Below are 19,465 nucleotides of genomic sequence, written 5' to 3'. Positions count from 1 at the left end.
TTGTCATGCTGCGTTTCAAACCTTTCTCTGGGACATATTTGAAAAGAAGAGAGAATTCTCTGGGGCATCGATTGGGCAGCATGCCGGAAAACGTAATCTGTGCAGCGCAGTCGAAAGGACCGCAAAACCATGCGTCAATCCATCGATGAAACGAGGTTTTTGGAAGTTGGTAGTGGGAAGTGCATCGGTCCCCGCCTTCCTCACCGCCGCGACCACGAAACGGCCGACCAGCGGGGCAGCGCTGCTAAGCAGCCGTGGCCGTGAGCATACCGCCGGGGGCGTCAGCCCGGCCGTGGGCAGGCGTAGTCGCGCAGAGCTCGTAGGATTGGGGCAAAACACGCACGTGTCCAACCGTGCTGCCTGACCAACCGGAGCCGCGGCCGAGCGCCGAGTAGGCCCCGCACTCGCGCGTCGCGACCCAAATCCACCCTGCCCCGCTCGCCCTGCCGGGGGACGGACCGCGGACGCCGCCAAGGCGCCAAGGCAAAGTCCCACAGCCAAAGTCAACTCCACTGGCTGCTGCGTTGGCGCGTTCGAGTCAGTCGAGCACCCACCACCCAGCCGACCGCGGTCGCGGGATCGGATCGGATCGGCCGCGCCGGAGAGGCGCGCGGCCGCTGAACCTGCAACCGCTCGTTCAACTCTCAGGCCACGCAAGGATCTTGAGCTCCGCGAGCCAGCCAACCCACCTGCCCGATCCGGCACGGGCGGCGCACGAGAGGAAAATGGACGCGTCGCGCCCGCAGAGCGAGGCCGCGCCGGCGTGGGTGACGGTCGAGGAGTGGAACGGCTCGTCCGCCTCGGCGCTCTCCCGCACCGCCGTCCTCACCGCCTCCCCTTCCTCCCTCACCTCCCACAGGTGTCCTCTCCTCCCTCTGCTTGTTATCGAGTTTCGATCCCGTGGTCAGTCATCTGACGTGCACGCGCGCGGCTACCGCAGGTTCGGCAGCCGGTGGGGGTGGATCGGCGGCCGCGTGCTCGGCGCCTTCGTGCCCGAGGTGAGCGACTGACACCCGCGCTGTCCCAAGTCCCACCCGAACTGTATCTACCTATGCGATTTCAGCAACCCACCGCATCTGCTGTTGTTACTGCTGAATGTTAACTTCCGTATGTCAGTCGCAAGTCCTTCCAAATCGTGTAGTCGACGGCAGCAATTGCATCTACTATTTATAGTATTTGCTAGAATCAAATTTGCTGCTCGGGGCTCTTCAACATTGATTTCGCTTGTGGTCATAACTGTGACTGATGAACGGGCCCTTGAATGACAGGGCTTTCCTGGAAGCGTAACTCCGGATTATGTCCCGTTCCAGATGTGGGATACCTTGCAGGTTGATTACTGTACACGAACTGTTTCTGTAACCATGTCCTTGTTGTATTCATACCCATGGTAAAACTGAAGCTACCTCGTTCTTGGTTCTCACCTGTGCCATATGTTGCTCTAGGGGCTCTCGACGTACATCCGTGCAATGTTGTCTACCCAAGTAAGCTTGTTTGTGCTGCCTTTATCATCTGTAGACCCACTCTGTATCTTCACACATCTTGTTTAGCTCGTACATTTCTAAATGCGCTTTCATCTGGAATGAATTACTCCAGGCTCTTTTAGGTGCAATCGGAGTGGGGGAACAATCTGCAACTGTCATAGGTGCTACCTTTCAGGTAAATTTCTGGACGACTACATTTGATTAAATGTACAGTCTACATAGGCTTAATTAGGTGGTAAGACATCAGATAAGACCAGTTTGTGGAACACGCAATAACTCCCTCTTTATTTGATTTTTTTTCAAATGATTTGCAATATGACAAAGATTAATTGGATGTGTTGCCATTTTGATCAGCTAAGATCCTACCAACGATTCATGTGTACACCGTATTGCCAGTTCTTTCTTCATTATGGCAATCTGTGGTTTTCTTGGCAGAACCTTGATTGTATAGCCCTTTTTTGAAGTTCTTCTTTTGTTGGGGCTAATGTTGTAATAATGATTTTCACCCCATTTTCCCCTAATGTATGCAATTTTTGGCAGTGGTTTCTGAGGGATTTGACAGGAATGCTTGGAGGGATATTGTTCACCTTTTATCAGGTACTCACTTTTCTTACCTACTACAATAAACACTGCAATCTCACTGCCAAAGGTTTGATCAGATGTTAGGGAATATTGGTTCTTATATACTTTGTCTCGGCAACATGTCATTGTCTATATTCATTTTCTGTGCCTTCTTTTCCACCAGGGATCTAATCTTGATAGCAATGCTAAAACGTGGCGTTTAGTTGCAGACTTTATGAATGACCTTGGTAATGTTCAATTGAAATCACTAAATTCAGTTACTTAGTATCCTTTTTATCTCCCTCCTCTGCTTCCCTTTCATGGGACAATTGTATCCATGCAAGTTAGATTGTTCTCTTTTCCTCCTAGTGTTGTGCATTGATTATTTTGGAAAATTCAGCTTATATAAAATCTGTATTGTGCGGAGAATATATCTCCCTTATTTGCCTAGTATGAAGGAATCATTTTCATTTTTCTTGTTATTGGTGCAGGAATGTTGATGGATCTCTTAAGCCCTTTGTTTCCTTCATCGTTGATAGTTATAATGTGCTTAGGCAGCTTATCTAGGTCATTCAGTAAGTTAATTTACATGTTGAATTTCAGAACTTATTAAGAGGAACTTTGAGTGAATTTTCTTTGTGCTAATTTAATGTTCCTGCATTCTAGCTGGTGTTGCTAGTGGAGCAACTAGAGCGGCACTAACACAGCATTTTGCACTTGCAAATAATGTAGCTGATATTTCTGCAAAGGTAACCTTGGGTATTCTTCATAAATTTATAGATTTCATTTTGGCATTAAATTATTTCTAAAATGTAGCAGCAGAAGCATACTCAACTTTTCAGGAGGGCAGTCAGGAGACACTTGCTACAATGTCAGGGATGGGATTGGGAATGCTGTTGGCTCACATTACCAGAGGGCATGCTTTGAGTGTATGGGTATCATTCCTTTCTCTAACGATGTTCCATATGTATGGTGAGTATGTTCTATATGTTTTAAAGTCAAACAGCTTTTTAACTTTTTCCTATTTCACATATCCTTGTTTGACTTCTGGTAGCGCTGAAGTTGTAAGCTATTTGCTAGCGAAGAACCTAATTTTTTAATCTAAGAGTATGTCATGGTCTAAATTTGTCCCTACACATGCGAACTACAGGAAACAGACAGTAGAAAATGTTGCACAAAAATATGGAAAACAACCATCAAATATTTTGTTGACTGCATGAGTTCAAGAGTGAAAATGGTTGCTGGATTCTTTCTGTTATGTGGGGGCTTACCTATCAGCGTCGCCTCGCATAAGAGTCCTAATTAAGTTCTGTTTCAGATTCAGAGTTGGTTTCGGTTTATGAGTTAAGTTGGTTTCGAATTTGGTAATAAGAGTCAAGATAGATCTTGTATTTGTCTATTGCCTTAGATATCATGTAAAGCCGGCTATATATTAGCCAGACTAGTCAATAAAAAAGAAGGAATAATTGAGTTCTCATCTCTTTTCTCTGTTTTCTCATCTCTTGCTGCCAGTTCTGTTCGGCAACACGGCGTCTCGTACTGGGCGACGCCGGCTGCTACAACCCCGTCCTCCAACCAACCACGACTATCATCTTCGCAATCCACCCGCATCCAACCATTCACACCATAACAACTTGGTATCAGAGACTATGGCTATCGATCCATCCCCATCTATGTCAACCATGACTATCGACGAAAAGTTCGATGTCCTGATGAAGCAGATCGAGTCTATCCATCAGGACTTGGCGTGCCTTGGAGAGCGCGTGACCAAGGTTGAGAAGGACAAAACCGAAGATGCATCGCTCCAGTAATCACGGAACATGATACCCTGGCTGGGTGGACCAGGCATCCTCGGAGGCGGTGGTTAGACCGAAGAACTCTCCTCTTTCGGTCATGGTGCGGCAGGACAAGGTGGAGACTCAACGCCTAAGTTTTACAAGCTCCAATTCCCCACCTTTGATGGCGAGAAGGACCCGCTACCATGGCTCAACCGCTGTGAGCAATTTTTCGGGGGCAGGGCACGCCTGAAAAAAGCAAAGTATGGCTAGCATCCTACCATATGACCGGAGACGCCCAAGAGTGGTTTGATCAGAGGAATCGCTTTGAAGGAGAGCCCACATGGACTGAATTCAAGGAACTTTTCCATGTGCGGTTTGGTCCGACAATGGCCAGCCCATTGGGAGAACTCAAACGGTTGGTGCAAGCCGGCACAATGAAGGAATACCAGAATCAATTTCAGAAGCTGCTAGGCAGATCAGAGTTGTTGACAATTACACAACAATCTGAGCTTTTCGTTGTAGGCCTTTCTGACACCATCTTGGTGGATGTGGAACTCAGGAGGCCACAAAATCTCGATGAAGCTAGGCGTATAGCGCGTGCATATGAGAAGCTGCAAGCAACTACCGTGGCGACAACTCAGCGCCAGGCACCATGCCTTCAACATCGCAGCCCGCTACTCATTGGAGGTGTTCCTCGAGCGGCATTACCTGCCCCTGTTGATGGAAGCGGTCCCATTGGGGAAGCACGTCCATTCAAGCCGAAATCTCCGAACGCTAGAGACAAGGCCTTTGTTTTAATTGCGATGAGAAGTTTGTGCGTGGCCATAAATGCGCGCACCTATTCTCTATTGTCATCAACGATGGTGATCTAGTTGGATGGGACATTCAGACCGAAGATTCAGAAGAAGAACCGCAAATATCCCTATATGCCTTGGTTGGCATTTGCGCAAGCAACACCATGCGGTTGGCAGTACATATTAAAGGAGCACCTCTAATTGCTTTGGTAGATTCGAGATCCACGCATAATTTCATTAACAACGACATGGTGTGTCGTCTTGGATTGGTGGTACAACACCATCTTGGGGGCATGCACGTAGTTGTTGCCAATGGGGATCGAATTTCCAGTGAAGGCAGATGTGCACGGCTGAAATTCCGAATTGGTACAAACAAATTTCAAGTTGATTGTCACACTTTGGACTTGGGAGGATTTGATCTCATCCTGGGCACACAATGGTTGAACAACCTTGAACCCATATTATGGGATTTCTCTCAACTTTCTATGTTAGCTTGGCTCCAGGACCGTTAGGTAATATGGCATGGGATGGCAGCCTCCAACAATACAGCTTTAGCTATCTAGGATGCCAACGAACACTGAATGGATCTCTTGCTCCACTCCTTTGCAGATTTGTTTGTAGAACCTCGAGGACTTCCACCAGCGCGTGCCCAAGACCATCGTATCCACTTGATCCCTGTGAGTGCACCAGTTGTGGTCTGTCCTTATCGTTATCCACAACTTCAAAAGGACGAATTGGAACGTCAATGTTCAGAGATGATGAAACAAAGCCTGATTCGTCTCGGTACTTCAGAATTCTCCTCACCGGTATTGCTTGTCAAAAAGCACGATGTCTCCTTGGGTTTTTGTGCTGATTACCATGTGCTCAATGCAAATACGGTGAAGGACAAGTTTTCGATTCCAGTAGTGGAGGAACTCCTCGATGAACTCAAGGGGGCTTGCTTTTTCAGTAAGCTCGACTTATGCTCCGGTTATCATCAGGTACGGATGCACGCTGACGACATTAGACAAGATTGCATTTCGCACTCATGAAGGTCACTATGAGTTTGTGGTCATGCCGTTCAGGTTGACGAATGCTCCAGCAACATTCCAAACCTTTATGAATGATGTTCTTCACCCATTCTTACTCCGATTTGTTCTTGTCTTTTTTGATGATATACTGATTTACAGTATGAATTGGTCTGATCACCTTCGGCATGTCAAGATAGTTCTGAGTACCCTTCGGCAACATCAATTGGTTCTCAAGCGCACAAAGTGCTCTTTTGGCGTTTCATCAGTTGCATATTTAGGGCATGTTATCTCGGCGAAAGGCATGGACATGGATAGGAAAAAGGTACAAGCCGTGGAAGAATGGCTGACTCCTCGCACAGTTCGCGCGATGCATGGTTTTTTAGGCCTTACAGGTCATTACTTGCAAGTTCATCAAGGATTACGGCTCTATATCGGCGCCTCTCACTCGGCTTCTCAAGAAAGAGGGTTTCTCTTGGACATCTGAAGCGGCTGCTGCATTTGCTGCTCTGAAACAGGCACTATCTACTGCTCCCATCTTTCAATTGCCTGATTTTGGGCGTTCCTTCATAGTGGAATGCGATGCCTCGGGCTCAGGTATTGGTGCAGTGCTACATCATGGTAAAAGTGCCTTGGCTTTCTTTAGTCGCCCTATGGCGCAGAAGCATTCTGGTCTTGTAGCTTATGAGCGTGAATTGATCGGGCTGATTCAAGCCATCCGTCACTGGCGTTCTTATCTTTGGGACCGCTCCTTTATCGTTCGCACCGATCATTATGGTCTCAAATTTCTTTTGGATCAGTGCCTCTCAACAATTCCACAACATCGCTGGGTAAGCAAGCTAATTGGGTATGATTTTTCCGTGGAGTACAAACCAGGTAACACAAACATTGTCGCGGATGCTCTGTCTTGTTGTTCTTAAGACTTGGCCGTAAATTGCGCCATCTCTGCTCCTAGCCTCGACATCTTCAGCAAACTGCGCCAAGAAGTGCTTTCAGATGTTACTTTGGTTGAACTTGTTAAAGCCATTCAAGAGTGTCACAAGTCTGCTCCTTGGGAGGTAGTCGATGGTCTTATTCTGTATAATCGCAAGGTGTATGTGCCGGCATCTTCAGCTTATCTTCAGGAAATCATTCAGACAGCTCATACACTTGGCCATGAAGGCATTCAGCGTACGCTACACATCTTAAATGCTGATTTCCATGTGCCTCAAGCGAATCAGGTTGTCAGAATTTGTGCAGAATCGTCCGACTTGTCAATGTAATAAGACGGAACACTTGCATCCAGCATGATTACTTCAACCTTTGTCGGTTCCGGTGCGCATATGGGAAGACATTGCAATGGATTTTGTGGAGGGTCTTCCTCGGGCCAATGGCAAATCGGTTATTTTAATAGTGATAGATCGGCTTTCCAAGTTTGCACACTTCATTCCATTGGGCCATTCATACATAGCTCATTCGGTCGCTCGTGTCTTCTTTGATGAAGTAGTCCGATTACATGGCATTCCCATTTCCATTGTAAGTGACAGAGATCCGGTTTTCACAAGCACATTTTGGCAGGAGCTATTTCGCCTCTCGGGTGTCGAATTGCATCTTAGTTCGGCCTTCCATCCTTAGACCGACGGTCAGTCTGAAGCTACTAACAAGGTTATCATCATGTATCTCCGATGTTCCACTAGGGATAGACCTTGTCAATGGCTTCGCTGGCTTCCTTGGGCGGAATACTGCTTCAACACGACCTATCATTCAGCCTTGCGTACTTCCCCATTTCAGGTGGTATATGGCAGATCCCCACCTTCTCTTCGGGTTTATGAAAAGGGAGATTCTTGTCTGCTGGCAGTTGAACATATGCTACTGGAACATGATCAATTTCTTCATGATGTGCGGGAAAATTGATGGAAACTCAGGAGTTTGCCAAGGCAGCTTACAACCATCATCACCGTGAGGTTTCATATCAAGTCGGGGATTGAGTTTGGCTTCGTTTGCTTCATCGTTTAGCTACAACTGTGGCACGTTCTTCCAACAGAAAGCTATCCCCCAAGTTCTATGGACCTTACAAAGTCCTTGAGCGAGTGGGTGAGGTTGCCTATCGACTCCAGCTTCCTCCCAGGGAAAGTATTCATGATGTTTTTCATGTGGGCGTCCTTAAAAAATACTCCAGCAGTACTCTAGCAGCGCCTCCAGCTTTGCCGCCCATCGAGGAGGGTCGTGTTCTTCCTACACCGACCAAGGTGATCCGCAATCGGCTCGCTCGAGGTAAATGGCAGGTATTAGTTCAATGGGAAGGCCTGCCACCAGGAGAAGCTACTTGGGAAGACTTGGAAAACTTCAAGAATCGGTTTCCTACAGTACAGCTCGAGGATGAGCTGTTTCCGAAGGAGGAGAGAGATGTTATGTGGGGGCTTACCTATCAGCGTCGCCTCCCAAATAAGAGTCCTAATTAGGTTCTGTTTCAGATTCAGAGTTGGTTTCGGTTTATGAGTTAAGTTGGTTTCGAATTTGGTAATAAGAGTCCAGATAGATCTTGTATTTGGCTATTGCCTTAGATATCATGTAAAGATGGCTATATATTAGCCAGACTAGTCAATAAAAAAGAAGTAATAGTTGAGTTCTAATCTCTGATCTCTTTTCTCTGTTTTCTCATCTCCTGCTGCCGGTTCTATTCGGTGACATGGTGTCTCGTACTGGGCGACGCAGGCTGCTACAACCCCGTCCTCCAACCAGCCACGACTATCATCTTCGCAATCCACCCGCATCCAACCATCCGCACCATAACAACTTTCAAATTAAAATGCAAGAAGTTTTACTGAGATACTAGCTTGAATTTAGTTGGAATTTTGTATTCTGGATTCTAGACCTCCGGTCCTAACTGCTTCCTCTAGGTTGTGGTTTCATAAAAAATTAACTCCATGAACAGTATCCAAAACAAAATCTTCATCCCATGGTTATACCTATGCCATCGTTTCCTTCTTAGTATACATATGATACTTACTGATGCTTGAGAGAATATAGTTTTAGAACCATCGCTTCACCTACTTCCGCTTGTTTTGTCTGTGACGATTCAGCAAATTACAAGGCAGTGCAGTCACTTTCGCTCACTACACTGAACTATGAGAGAACTTCCATCTTGCTACAGTACTTCAAGGAATGTGGTGAAGGTGAGTGAGGCCTCTTTTTCCTGTGTTCACTAATTGTATTGATTAGTACTTGTCAAGCATGTGTTGTATGATTGTTGAATGATCTAGATTTTGTGCCAATCTGTTAAAATACTCACGCAAGATGTTCCATGATTTGATCAAATTTTCTTTTGTTTTTTGCCCTTTTCCTAGTTCTTGCACCACAGAAGGTTTCTCAGCAGGAACATATTCTTCCTTTGTGGTCAAGCTGGAGGAAATTAATTAGAATTAAACTGCCTTATGAGCGTGTGCACTTAGGTGCTAAAGCCTCAGTGCTTACACACACTGACATGTAAGTTCTAAGTTCTGAACTATATATTTGACTATTTGTCAATGTTTACTATTTGGGGATCGAAGATAAATGCACACATTGTTTGTCACATTTGATAGGCTGGGGATTGCGAAGACAAGATCCCACTATGAAAACGGTAAGTTCATTTCTTGGTTAATGTAACGCTGCATTATATGTTACTGACTTTTAGTCTCAAAAAAAGTTACTGACTTTACTCTTTTTTACCTCCCAATTTTATTCAGCCAACTATCTTTTACTGGATAAGGAAGGCAGCGTTCACATTTTCATCCACAAACAGGCAACGTCAGCTGATGTGTTGAAGTCCTTCGTGCACGCACTCGTGTTGGTGAGTTCGATGCTGAAGGGCAAAACTCAGCATGCAGAGGCTCGTCAATGGATGGGCGATAACTACACCACTTTTATCTCGAAGGTAAAGCATTATACATCCTAGATGGTCACTCATGATGTGGTTGCCTTGTTAGGTATGGATCTTTTCTACACCTAACTAAAGTGACTTTTAGCTTCTCCATATCTTTCTATCTACTCAACTAATAGTGCGTCGAGGGATGACGATTTATCTCACTTGTTTCTACATTACAGAGTTACGTTCTTTTAGATTAGGGGATTTCACTATTTTTTCAATTAGCTTTGTTAATGTGACAATAGTTTACTTGTTTTCACTTAAAAAACTAATTTCCATGTTATTTTTCTTGCTACAGCTGCAGATGAAAGGTTACTCAACAGAACGCCTTCTTTCGCATTCGATTGTTTGGAGGGCTCACTGGCTTCATGGCCCCGAGGAAGCGAAGCTCAAGTAGGAGGGAGCAGCTCGAGATGGCATTAAGGTGACAGTAGTCCAGGTACCTCGCCCGAGTCTTGAACTTTTGGGCCAGAACGTGGTAACAGCTGTCATGAACATCACATGATGAAAAACAAATGCCTGTAGTTCAGTAAGACCAGCAATTCTCGACTTCGGTTTCAACATTTTAACATGGACTTAGTACTTAATTATAAGAGGTAAAATGTCGGTCGGTAAGCTCAGTATGTTAAGTTTAATGATTCACATTAAGTCAGTTCTACTGATATAACCCAATAATCATGCTTGCAAAAGAGAACATTCAATCAAACGGCCGTCAGATCAGGACGTATCGGACATAACATCCTCATAGAGGCAGTATCCAAAGCTGCATACAGCAATGGCGCCACATGCCAGAGAGTCTAAGTATGCTTAATCCTGAAAGTAGAAAGCACCATAACACCATTTCTCAGAGCAATCCCACCAATCACTGAGCTGGGAATTCTTCGCCGCATGCAACACACCTGCAGGAAATGCTCTCGCTGCCGAGGTGATCACCTGACGATGATATTGGCAACGAAGACCCTGGCCCTTCCGCAGGTGCCACACGACCTTCAGAGGCGCAGCTGCATCTTGTCTGACAATTCCCTTGATCACGGTTGGGATTCAGTGCTTGACGATTCACACCATTTAGTGCGATACGCCCATTCACCTTCGGCCTTTTAGTGGTGGTATCTGCAGGAGACGGCTCGGGTGGTTCTTGGGGGCCTCTCTTTCTTCGATGCACCTGTTTTTCAGGTGCCTCCATCTCACGATGTTTGTCAGGCAAGTGTGCTGATACAGGTCTGCCAAGTTTTGTGCGGTTTCTGGATGTAGAATTAGGTGTATCGCTTGAATTGCCATCCGAAAATGCTGAAGAGAGCTCCAGGATGTCCGAAAGCAGCCTGGACCTTGGAAACTCTCGCTCCTCTGAGCTTTCATCTGGTTCCGCTCTTACCTGTACATAAATAGCCACCGTAAACTTATAGCCACACACACAAAAAAAAGCCATTGTAAACTTATATGCATAGACAACATGGCTTGTCAGCTATGAATGTAAAGTGAGGGATCAAAATTGTGTGTTACTGTGCACACTTAATTACTAGTTTACTACATGCCTACCGCTTGTTCTTATGCATGACATCTGACAGCGTGCATCTGACAGTAAATTACTCCAAAGGTACGTCTAGGTTATTCACACAAAACACTTCAAAAAAGAGGAGACATTGGTGTTAAAAGGCAGGTGCCTATATTGTGTAGCAAATTATAAAGAAAATGTAGTCCCCTGTGTATTTGGGTGCATGCAATGGACTATGTGCCTAGAACATGACATAGTGAGTGTAATTAGGAGACATTAGAGAACGTGTTCATAGCACGGCGGTAGGTTCTCCAATTGTGAGGCGAACATGCTCATAGCACGGCGGTAGGTCCTCCAGTTGTGAGGCAACTGACCGAGGCTTGAACCCTGGTTTTGGAAAAAAAAGTCTCTCGCTATGTGTCACTTTCAGTGTGGTCCTAGGTGGTCATGAAGTCGCTTTCAGTGATGCCCTTGGGTAGCGGTAGCCGGCCTTCGGGGTCTTTTCTCGACCTATAGTTGACAATGCCTTCGTGACGTCTCTCCTCTAGGGTCGAGTTTTTTTTTTAGAAGCAGGCATCAAAGAGATCCACTAGAAATTGGCATTACATGCATAAAGAATAAAATTTCAAGGTAATAAGTAAACGGCGAGGTTAGCTTATACAGTACATTACAGCTTAACTGCATTAACCAAACCAAGGACTAGCAAGAGATTCCAACTATGAGGAAGCCTTGAAACATTTTATCTTGGTTTGAACAAAATCAGGAAGCATGAGTTCTTTTTTTCCTTACTGGCAGTAGGCCAGTAGCATATTGGAAAGTCTTAAAGCGGTATTTTCATTTTGGACGTGCAATAATGGTTATGTAAAAGCCCATGCATGCGTACACACATAACACAAAATCTGTCTTCTGGCAAGCTTAAGCACTGCAACACATAAAACATTACGCAACGTATCTTAACTATAATATGAGACAAGTGGACAGTGGCTAACACAACACTAAAGTACAGCTAAAAAAAGGTTACTAGAGAACATAGGATCTCCAAAGGGAAAAACAGTGGAAATAAACTCTGTACCTCATAATGCCCAATTTTCGTTACACCAACATTTCCTGCTGTCCTGATTGAAGATGCACGAGATGCCAAGGAAGATGGCATTCGCTTCTCTATGGCTTTATCAACTGCAGACAACCCAGGCTCTTTTTTCACTGCAAGTAGTGTAGTAAATCCAGGTGTCACTTCCGTTCTAACAAGCCTGGGGACATTTAGAGAGAAACTAACGAGGTGCTTCTTTTCAGTGACAGGGGTAGAAGCACCAGTTTCCGGTCCAGTAGAAGTAATGGTGGGGAGCTGGCGATGCGCTTCAGTGAAGCCAGGAGGAATATCAGTAGGGAATCCTGGAGTGTCCAAAACTAGACTGATTGAAGATGCACCAGATGCAAAGGAAGATGGCATTCGCTTCTCTATGGCCTTATCAACTGCAGGCGACCCAGGCTCTTTTTTCACTGCAAGTAGTGCAGTACATCCAGGTGGCACTATTGTTCTAACAGGCCTGGGAACATTTGGAGACAAACTAACGAGGGACTTCTTTTCAGTGACAGGGGTAGAAGCACCGGTTTCTGGTCCAGCAGAAGTAATGGTGGAGAGCTGGCGATGAGCTTCAGTAAAGCCAGGGGGAATATCAGTGGGAAAGGCATCGATACAGGATACAGCAGTAGCTCCGGCACTAAGCTGAGAGTGAACTTTCGTGAAGCCAGGAGGTAAATCAAGAGAAAACCCTGAAGATGTGTCCAACACAAGGTCCGAGTCAGATGAAGATCTGATAGCAGGTTGACACAGAGAATCTGTAAAAATATAAGGTCAGAAGAAGCTTAATCAGAAATTGAGGATTGATTAAAACAGACTTTGAGCAGCAATCAGTGGAATAGTGTAACCTGCCAAGCTACAAAAGTGTTCTTACTTGAAGAGTCAAGACTGCAGCATCCGTCCAGGAAAGAAGCAGCAGGAGCTGCGGAACTGGATGCAGGGTTTGAATCAGGAGTTCTGATCACTGTCGCGCATTCATTCACCCTATCAGTCTTGTTGCCTCCTGTCAAATCCAGTACCAAGGCAATCTCCTCACTTTTGTCCCTCACCATCACTTCGTTTCCTGTCACATCCATTGTATTGTCGATCTCCTCAGATTTGCCCATATCTCTCTCTTCACCTCCTCTTGCATCCAATGTCATGCCATTATCAGATTTGGCACTCTCTCTGTCTCTGCCTTCTGTCACATCCAATTTCATGCCAATTGGTTGACAGGGATTGCTGATCTTCATATTTTTAATATGATTGTTAGGTTGGCACTGCTTCTTTCTGAGACGCTTCCCAAAAACACCCCAAAAGAAAAATTTACCATCCTTCCCTGTTACAATAATAATCCTTTAGAAGTTATATGACAAATTAATACATGCACACTAGTTTTTCATAGATATAAGAAAAACTCAGTTTGTTAAAACATGAACATGCAAACTACATGAGCTCAAAGCCATCTGACGACAGTAGCAACAAAATCTCCAAGTGAGTATTACTACCAAATAAAGGTAGGCAAAAGACATTGATACATCAGTTTGCAAAAACACCAGTCTAAGAACTTGTCAACCATGGTGGAATTCATAAATTTCTTATTCTCTTTAGAACAGTAAAAGGATGAGTAAATGAGTAATGGAAACAGAACTTTGTAAGAACATGCAAACATACTCTGATGGTCTGGTGTAAGTAACTTGGATGAAAATATCGCCAATTCAGTATCACCTATGTTGGTGCACAGGCCATTACGTGAAGAAATTTTTTCAAGAAGATGATCGAAACTCCTGTGCGGCCTGTAATAAAAATTGCTAAGTGTATCAAACAGAACATACTTGTGTGGATAAGTGCACAGGTTCAGAGACACTCTTAAATAACAAGGGCTTAAACATCCTGAACTCGCTTGCATAAATTGAAGTCTAGAGAAGACGTTTTAACATTTATGCAATCACTTAATAGTCTTAGACACTTACAGTAATCGATATAAGTGTAATTGACATACATGGAACTTGATACTTACCCAGAATCAATAGAAGCTACGCTGATTGGAGTACACGTACCTTTTGTGACTGCTTATGAACCATAGTCCGATATCCGGACCATCTGGGGGTTTCATCTTGAACTTTTTTGGCCACAGCTGGGAAAGAGGTAAAGCCTCTAGATTTAAATTTTTAGGCATTTGCTTTGAAGCTTCATATACTCTTACATCAATTTCGAAAGGGAAATGGGCTTCAAGTCCATCACAAGTATGTCTCAACTCTCCAGTAACATGAAAGTTGCCCCTAAAGAAAATGGAAGCCTAATGTTAATGTTTATCTGAAAGGAAAGTACATGGATACTAAAACAACATAGCATTATTAGAGAAAATTCGACACTTCCATATAACAGAAAGGGTATCATTGTATTCCTTGAACATTATGTTATGATATAACTCGCATAGATAATTACTGGAAAGTCATGAGACAGCTCCAAACAGCTCAGCGATACTCTGTTGCACACAACTGCTATGCTAGGAATTAACTTCACAACCTAAGAAAACAAGGTTCATGGTTTATAGCACAGTAATTAATGTTCTTATTGAAAAGTATGACCAACTCATGCCATTAGTATATCAAATTTGGGAAAATGTTCTTCTGGTATCTATGAAATCTACACTTGAGACCAAAATCAACTTCTATTCAATATGGTGGAAAGATATATTCAGGGCATGTAACATGCAAACTACGGTGGTGGAAAAACAAAATCGGCCTACTTTCACATAGAAGCAAAGTACAATCTCATATTGCCATCCATTGGATAAGAGTGGTTCCATCCACACACACACACACACACACGCATACACAAGGCGAGAGACAAATGCACAATAAGCTATTCCTTACTTCCAACGGGCTTCTGACTGATAATGCTTCTTGTGCAGCTTTGTATGTAAAATTACTGGTCCGCCAGTTTCCTGAATACCAATGCTTTCATGACGAGATTCTGAAAACAAAAATCAGCAATAGTGAAAAGGAAAGTCATTCAGCACTTAAATGTCAAGAAGTTCTTGTTTTCTATTCAACTCTTTTTTACCCTATTATTAACGAAGGAAAAGCAAGCAATAACTGCTTATGCGTCATTTCATAAAGACAGAAGGGAGTCTTTAACACGAGTTACTAAACCAAAGGAGAAAACTAAAAAACAACTGTAACAAAGGGACTTAGTGAAGCAAATACATGTAGGACTATTTCAGGCATAAAAACTCATTCGAGGGAAAACAGATGAACAGAAACCAGTCAAGATTAGCATAGTAATAATAATAATAATCAGCATGTTATGTTGCAGCATGGGTTAAAGCGTTAAACAAACAGCTGAATGCAGAAGTATGTTTTATTGTTTGGGTTTAAAACAGTAATGCCACTTTATTCCATAGATAGTCTAGAGAACCTGGGCAATCTAATGACACATGAATCTCAATAAGGTAAAACGTTCAAAATGTGAGTAAAGCTAGAACTTATACGCATATCTCCACAAGAGTTTTGCTGAGATGCTGTCATCCATGTTAGGATCCTCACTGCACCTGAAGATGTGTCACCAGTAATTGATGCCGCCGGGTTTCTTTCTTTTGACAATGCATTACATTGTGCAGGAGTCGTGGACTGCGGGCTGTGAGTTGGAGGAATGTTTTTGTGCTGCAGCGAGGCCAGGTCACATTTTCCACTAATCAAACTTGTACTGGTACAAAGCCCTGGTTTACTGTTTGGATATACCTCATTGGACTTTTCACCTGAAGAAGTGTCACCATTAGCTGATGCCATAGGGTTTCTTCCTTTTGACAATGCATTACATTGTGCAGGAGTCATGGACTGTGGGCTGTGAGTTGGAGTGTTCTTGTGCTGCAGAGAGGCCAGGTCACATTTTACATTAAACAAATTTGTGCTGGTATAAAGCTCTGATTTACTGTTTGGATATACCTCAGTCGACCTTTCACTGAGCAAGGATATTGGGCTAGGCAATACATGCTTCACAATTGGTTTTTGCAGAATAGGGGCAGCCGTTCTTATTCTATCTGGATATTTACCAAACACAGATGTTTGGCTTAGCAATGCAGGCTCCACAATTGGTAGTTGCAAGACAGGAGCTGCAGTACTTCTAGTAGCTAAATTGCAGCCTCTACTAGACAACTCTCCATTCTCAGGTGTGCATACACTCTTAGAAGAAGATTCTGCCTTTGTACCAAGTTGATCCCCACTTGAATGTGTAGCAAGCAGTTGCTTGGGACTAGGCGAGATAGGATTTATCGCTGCCTCTTTTGGAAAACTAGCTTGCGGCTTTTTGGAGCCCTGGCCTTGAGAATGTGAAATACGTGAACCATAACACCTGGAAAATGCTTCTGTAATATCCATTCTGCCAAGATTTCTTGCAAAAGCATCAGTATTCAAAGAATTACTCGAAGGCTGTGAAGATTTGCAACTTGGTGGTGCATGGTTCTTAAGAGAAGCAATTCGTTGAGTGACAGAGCTTGTTATGTTTCCCCCAACATACGAGTGTCCATTTTCAGCAGTCTCGAGCCTCTTAGGAGGTAAACACGTGTTATAGGATGGCGCTAATGGTGTAGGCTTTTGAACGTGTGGCATGGATCCCACAAGAGACACTTTACGTGAACTTGGAGGTGGTGTCACACTTCGTCTGCAATGTCTTTTCTGTAATCCGACTGACCCAGCAGTTCTACAATATGATTTCCGATGTTGTACGTAAGTGATTTCTTCTGCAGGAATTAGCTTCACTCTTGCATCAGGTTTTGAATATGTACCGCCAGAAGATCTAGGCATCTTGTGCTTATCTGAAGAATCTGGTCTTAAAATTCCCTTGGCTCTAGACATTGCCTCATTAGTGTGATGAACTTCATTCTGTCTGGAATGATTCGAAATAGATAAAACAATCACTATCAACTGTCAAATCAATACAGCTAGAAATAGCATCAAACTCCAAATTTTGCAAAGTAAAAGATAAATGCATTTGAACACAAATCAGGCCACAGGATGACTTAATAATCTGCAAAGAGCTTACACAGATAAACAGCAAATGCAAGGCTTAAATGACAGTGTGACACCATGTTCCCCAAGTTCTGATATAGTGCCATATAATAACAAAACACAAATACCTCCACTTTTCGAGGAAAAAAAAAGCGTAAAAATTGGAAGAAGCTAGTATACCACATGCCGATACACCTCTACATTTTCCAGAATAACAATCAACTATGCCCAGAGTTTTGAAAAATACATTACAAAAAAAAAATGCATGCAGTGAAACTTATCTGAACAGGCATTTTCTCAGAATCTTATTCTAACAATGCGACAGTGAATAACATGATACAAAAGGTAGATATCAGATACCTTCTTGAGTATCAGCAACCAGATACCAAGTAATATCAAAGCTAAGTTTCATTCGCAGTTCTTGTAGTTATCGACCAAAATTGTGTAAAAACCTACATGCGCTGATTATTTAGGAACAATTGTATATTGACAACTTCAAATGTAGCTGTTCTGAAATTTGCCACTCCAAAATGGCCAATATCAGAACACCATTTGGCCAGCCAAAACCAAATATACTAGACCAGGTACAATGCAATAAATCAGTGTACATTTCTTTCCCTGAAAAATATGACAGAAGTCGACATGGATGAATGAACAAGTTTATCTGAGGACATCGTTAATGTTATAGACAGATTAGTGGGCAACTAAAAACTCGTTGGAATGATCAACGTTCGATAAAGCTCTAACCAAGTAACCAGTCAATTATATGGTAGCTATAAATACATCCAGTTTGTATGATATTACAAGCTATCTGGACACTTCAGAAAATTGTAGAATATTTCTGCACCAAAGAAAAAATAAAGACATTGACAAACTGATGGTTCCGTTATAGTCTTTACTCTCAGAAGTGTAAACAAAAATCAAAATGATTGACGGAAAATCTTCTGCAAATTTGACAAGCTAAAACGCAGACTAACACAAATAAACTCTATATAAATTTCTTTGGCAAAGTATAAGCACGAAATAAGCAGAAAGGGGCCTACGTATGCTTTGAAGCTTCCTTGCACTGACTGTGGGTCATATTTCCTGAAATACTTCCATCAACACTTGTTGCACAAGGTGTGTCCTGAATAGTAGAACAAAGCCAATAAAAAAGCTGATTCAAACACAGCATACGGTAGATGTGCTCAAAATCATGATATGAGATAGTGATAAGTGATAACATAAATAAGTAATGGCTCCATTATTATTTTTTTGGATAATAGTGCATATTCACAGGAACATGTTTAAGTAAGAGATCGAGTCTAATTCTAAGAGGTGAGAGAAGCACAGATTAAACTTCATTTGTTAGGGGTATGCACAACACAAACGTAAGAACTGAATCGCACAACAGCCGATGTTTCCCTGGGAAAAAACTGATGTCGCACTGGTAAATTACCAATAGAAATGATCAAAATCCGGCACCAAAACCTGGTGAAGCACAAGCTGCAACTTAGTAGAGAACTAAATGCAAAACCCACATTACTAAACCAGGCGATCTTATACAAAAATGATGGATAGGAAATCAAGTGCATAAGCGCATCGAGCTCGTGATGCTCTGCGAAAAAAAAATCTTCACTTCCGTCATGATTAAACTCCTCCACAAGCAAGCATGGCAAAAGGCATCTCCAACAAACCCGCTTCATGTCACTTCACACCGCACAAAACCCCCACAGAAAACCCTAAGCAACCGCCATCGCCGGTAGGTTTTGGGGAAGGTGGCGTGCAGCGCGGTCGCCCCGAGAAGGGAGGAAAGGGACGATCACCTGCGCGGCCCTCCGTGGCGTGTCGGGACGGCGAGCGGCCGGCGGCGTCGGAGGCCTCGCCGGCGACGGCCGGTAGGAGGCGTGGCTAGGGCTCGGTTTGTGCCTACCCGGTGGCCACGCCGCCTGCGCCATTGGATCCCCTGATCGCCACACCCACAGAGAGACAGAGAGGGTTTTGTGTCGCGCGTGTGTATGAATTGTTGGTGTGCCTAGGACGAAGACGGTTTCCCGCAATAGGAGAGGAAGGGTCTCTTCTGCTCCGGGCGTGGGACCCACATCAGTTTCTATTTCGGGAGACGAATTCTACCCGCTTTCTGCGCCACGCACAGAAGCATATTGACAGGTGGGTCTTGCATCGGTGGGTCCATGCTGTCATGTACAGGTTCACGGCGTGCACGTCCGGCGGATGGTGTGAGGTGCGCTGAGAGTAATTTAGATTTTGTAATGTAAAATGGTAGACTAAATGATTTAAACTCTTAATTTTGATATATATATATATATGTTGATGAGGTGTCCGTTCGGGAGGGATGAAAGATTAAGAGTTTGAATTATTATTTAGTCTATTCGATCAATCAGCCTTCGGGAGTAA

General features: G+C 43.7%; 2 protein-coding genes across 4 annotated transcripts; one reads left to right on the top strand and one right to left on the bottom strand.

The window, feature by feature from the left end:
- The first annotated feature begins 133 nt into the window (after positions 1 to 133).
- Positions 134 to 10,066, top strand: LOC133911899 (protein root UVB sensitive 3). The gene is made up of 15 exons (XM_062354361.1): positions 134 to 859; positions 941 to 998; positions 1,269 to 1,328; positions 1,443 to 1,481; positions 1,594 to 1,656; positions 2,022 to 2,078; positions 2,227 to 2,290; positions 2,534 to 2,617; positions 2,709 to 2,791; positions 2,885 to 3,014; positions 8,684 to 8,776; positions 8,948 to 9,086; positions 9,185 to 9,222; positions 9,329 to 9,516; positions 9,806 to 10,066. Exons 1-15 carry the CDS (start codon positions 726 to 728, stop codon positions 9,902 to 9,904), a joined length of 1,329 nt encoding a protein of 442 aa, XP_062210345.1. The 5' UTR covers positions 134 to 725; the 3' UTR covers positions 9,905 to 10,066.
- Positions 10,067 to 10,110: 44 nt separating this feature from the next.
- LOC133911898 (uncharacterized) lies at positions 10,111 to 19,083 on the bottom strand. Of its 3 annotated transcripts, XM_062354360.1 has the most exons (10): positions 18,877 to 19,083; positions 18,115 to 18,197; positions 16,010 to 16,949; positions 15,556 to 15,931; positions 14,939 to 15,038; positions 14,120 to 14,341; positions 13,734 to 13,855; positions 12,955 to 13,398; positions 12,072 to 12,838; positions 10,111 to 10,879 (listed from the first exon to the last, which is right to left on the bottom strand). In XM_062354360.1, exons 1-10 carry the CDS (start codon positions 19,006 to 19,008, stop codon positions 10,370 to 10,372), a joined length of 3,696 nt encoding a protein of 1,231 aa, XP_062210344.1. In that variant the 5' UTR covers positions 19,009 to 19,083; the 3' UTR covers positions 10,111 to 10,369. The 3 variants fall into 3 exon arrangements, with proteins under 3 accessions (XP_062210344.1, XP_062210341.1, XP_062210343.1); XM_062354357.1 differs by having other exon boundaries at positions 15,556 to 16,949; XM_062354359.1 differs by having other exon boundaries at positions 15,616 to 16,949.
- Positions 19,084 to 19,465: the final 382 nt, after the last annotated feature.

This window comes from Phragmites australis, chromosome 3 (genome assembly GCF_958298935.1).
Source record: "Phragmites australis chromosome 3, lpPhrAust1.1, whole genome shotgun sequence".
Taxonomy (NCBI): Eukaryota; Viridiplantae; Streptophyta; class Magnoliopsida; order Poales; family Poaceae; genus Phragmites; species Phragmites australis.
This window is presented reverse-complemented; position numbering and strand designations above follow the sequence as displayed.

Coding starts and splice junctions, on each gene's coding strand:
- LOC133911899 (XM_062354361.1), top strand. CDS start 726: ATGGACGCGTCGCGCCCGCAGAGCGAGGCCGCGCCGGCGTGGGTGACG. Junction 999..1,268: donor TCGGCGCCTTCGTGCCCGAG/GTGAGCGACTGA, acceptor CTTGAATGACAG/GGCTTTCCTGGAAGCGTAAC. Junction 8,777..8,947: donor CTTCAAGGAATGTGGTGAAG/GTGAGTGAGGCC, acceptor CCCTTTTCCTAG/TTCTTGCACCACAGAAGGTT.
- LOC133911898 (XM_062354357.1), bottom strand. CDS start 19,008: ATGGCGCAGGCGGCGTGGCCACCGGGTAGGCACAAACCGAGCCCTAGC. Junction 13,856..14,119: donor TTCATAAGCAGTCACAAAAG/GTACGTGTACTC, acceptor TTTTTATTACAG/GCCGCACAGGAGTTTCGATC. Junction 12,839..12,954: donor CTGCAGTCTTGACTCTTCAA/GTAAGAACACTT, acceptor ATATTTTTACAG/ATTCTCTGTGTCAACCTGCT.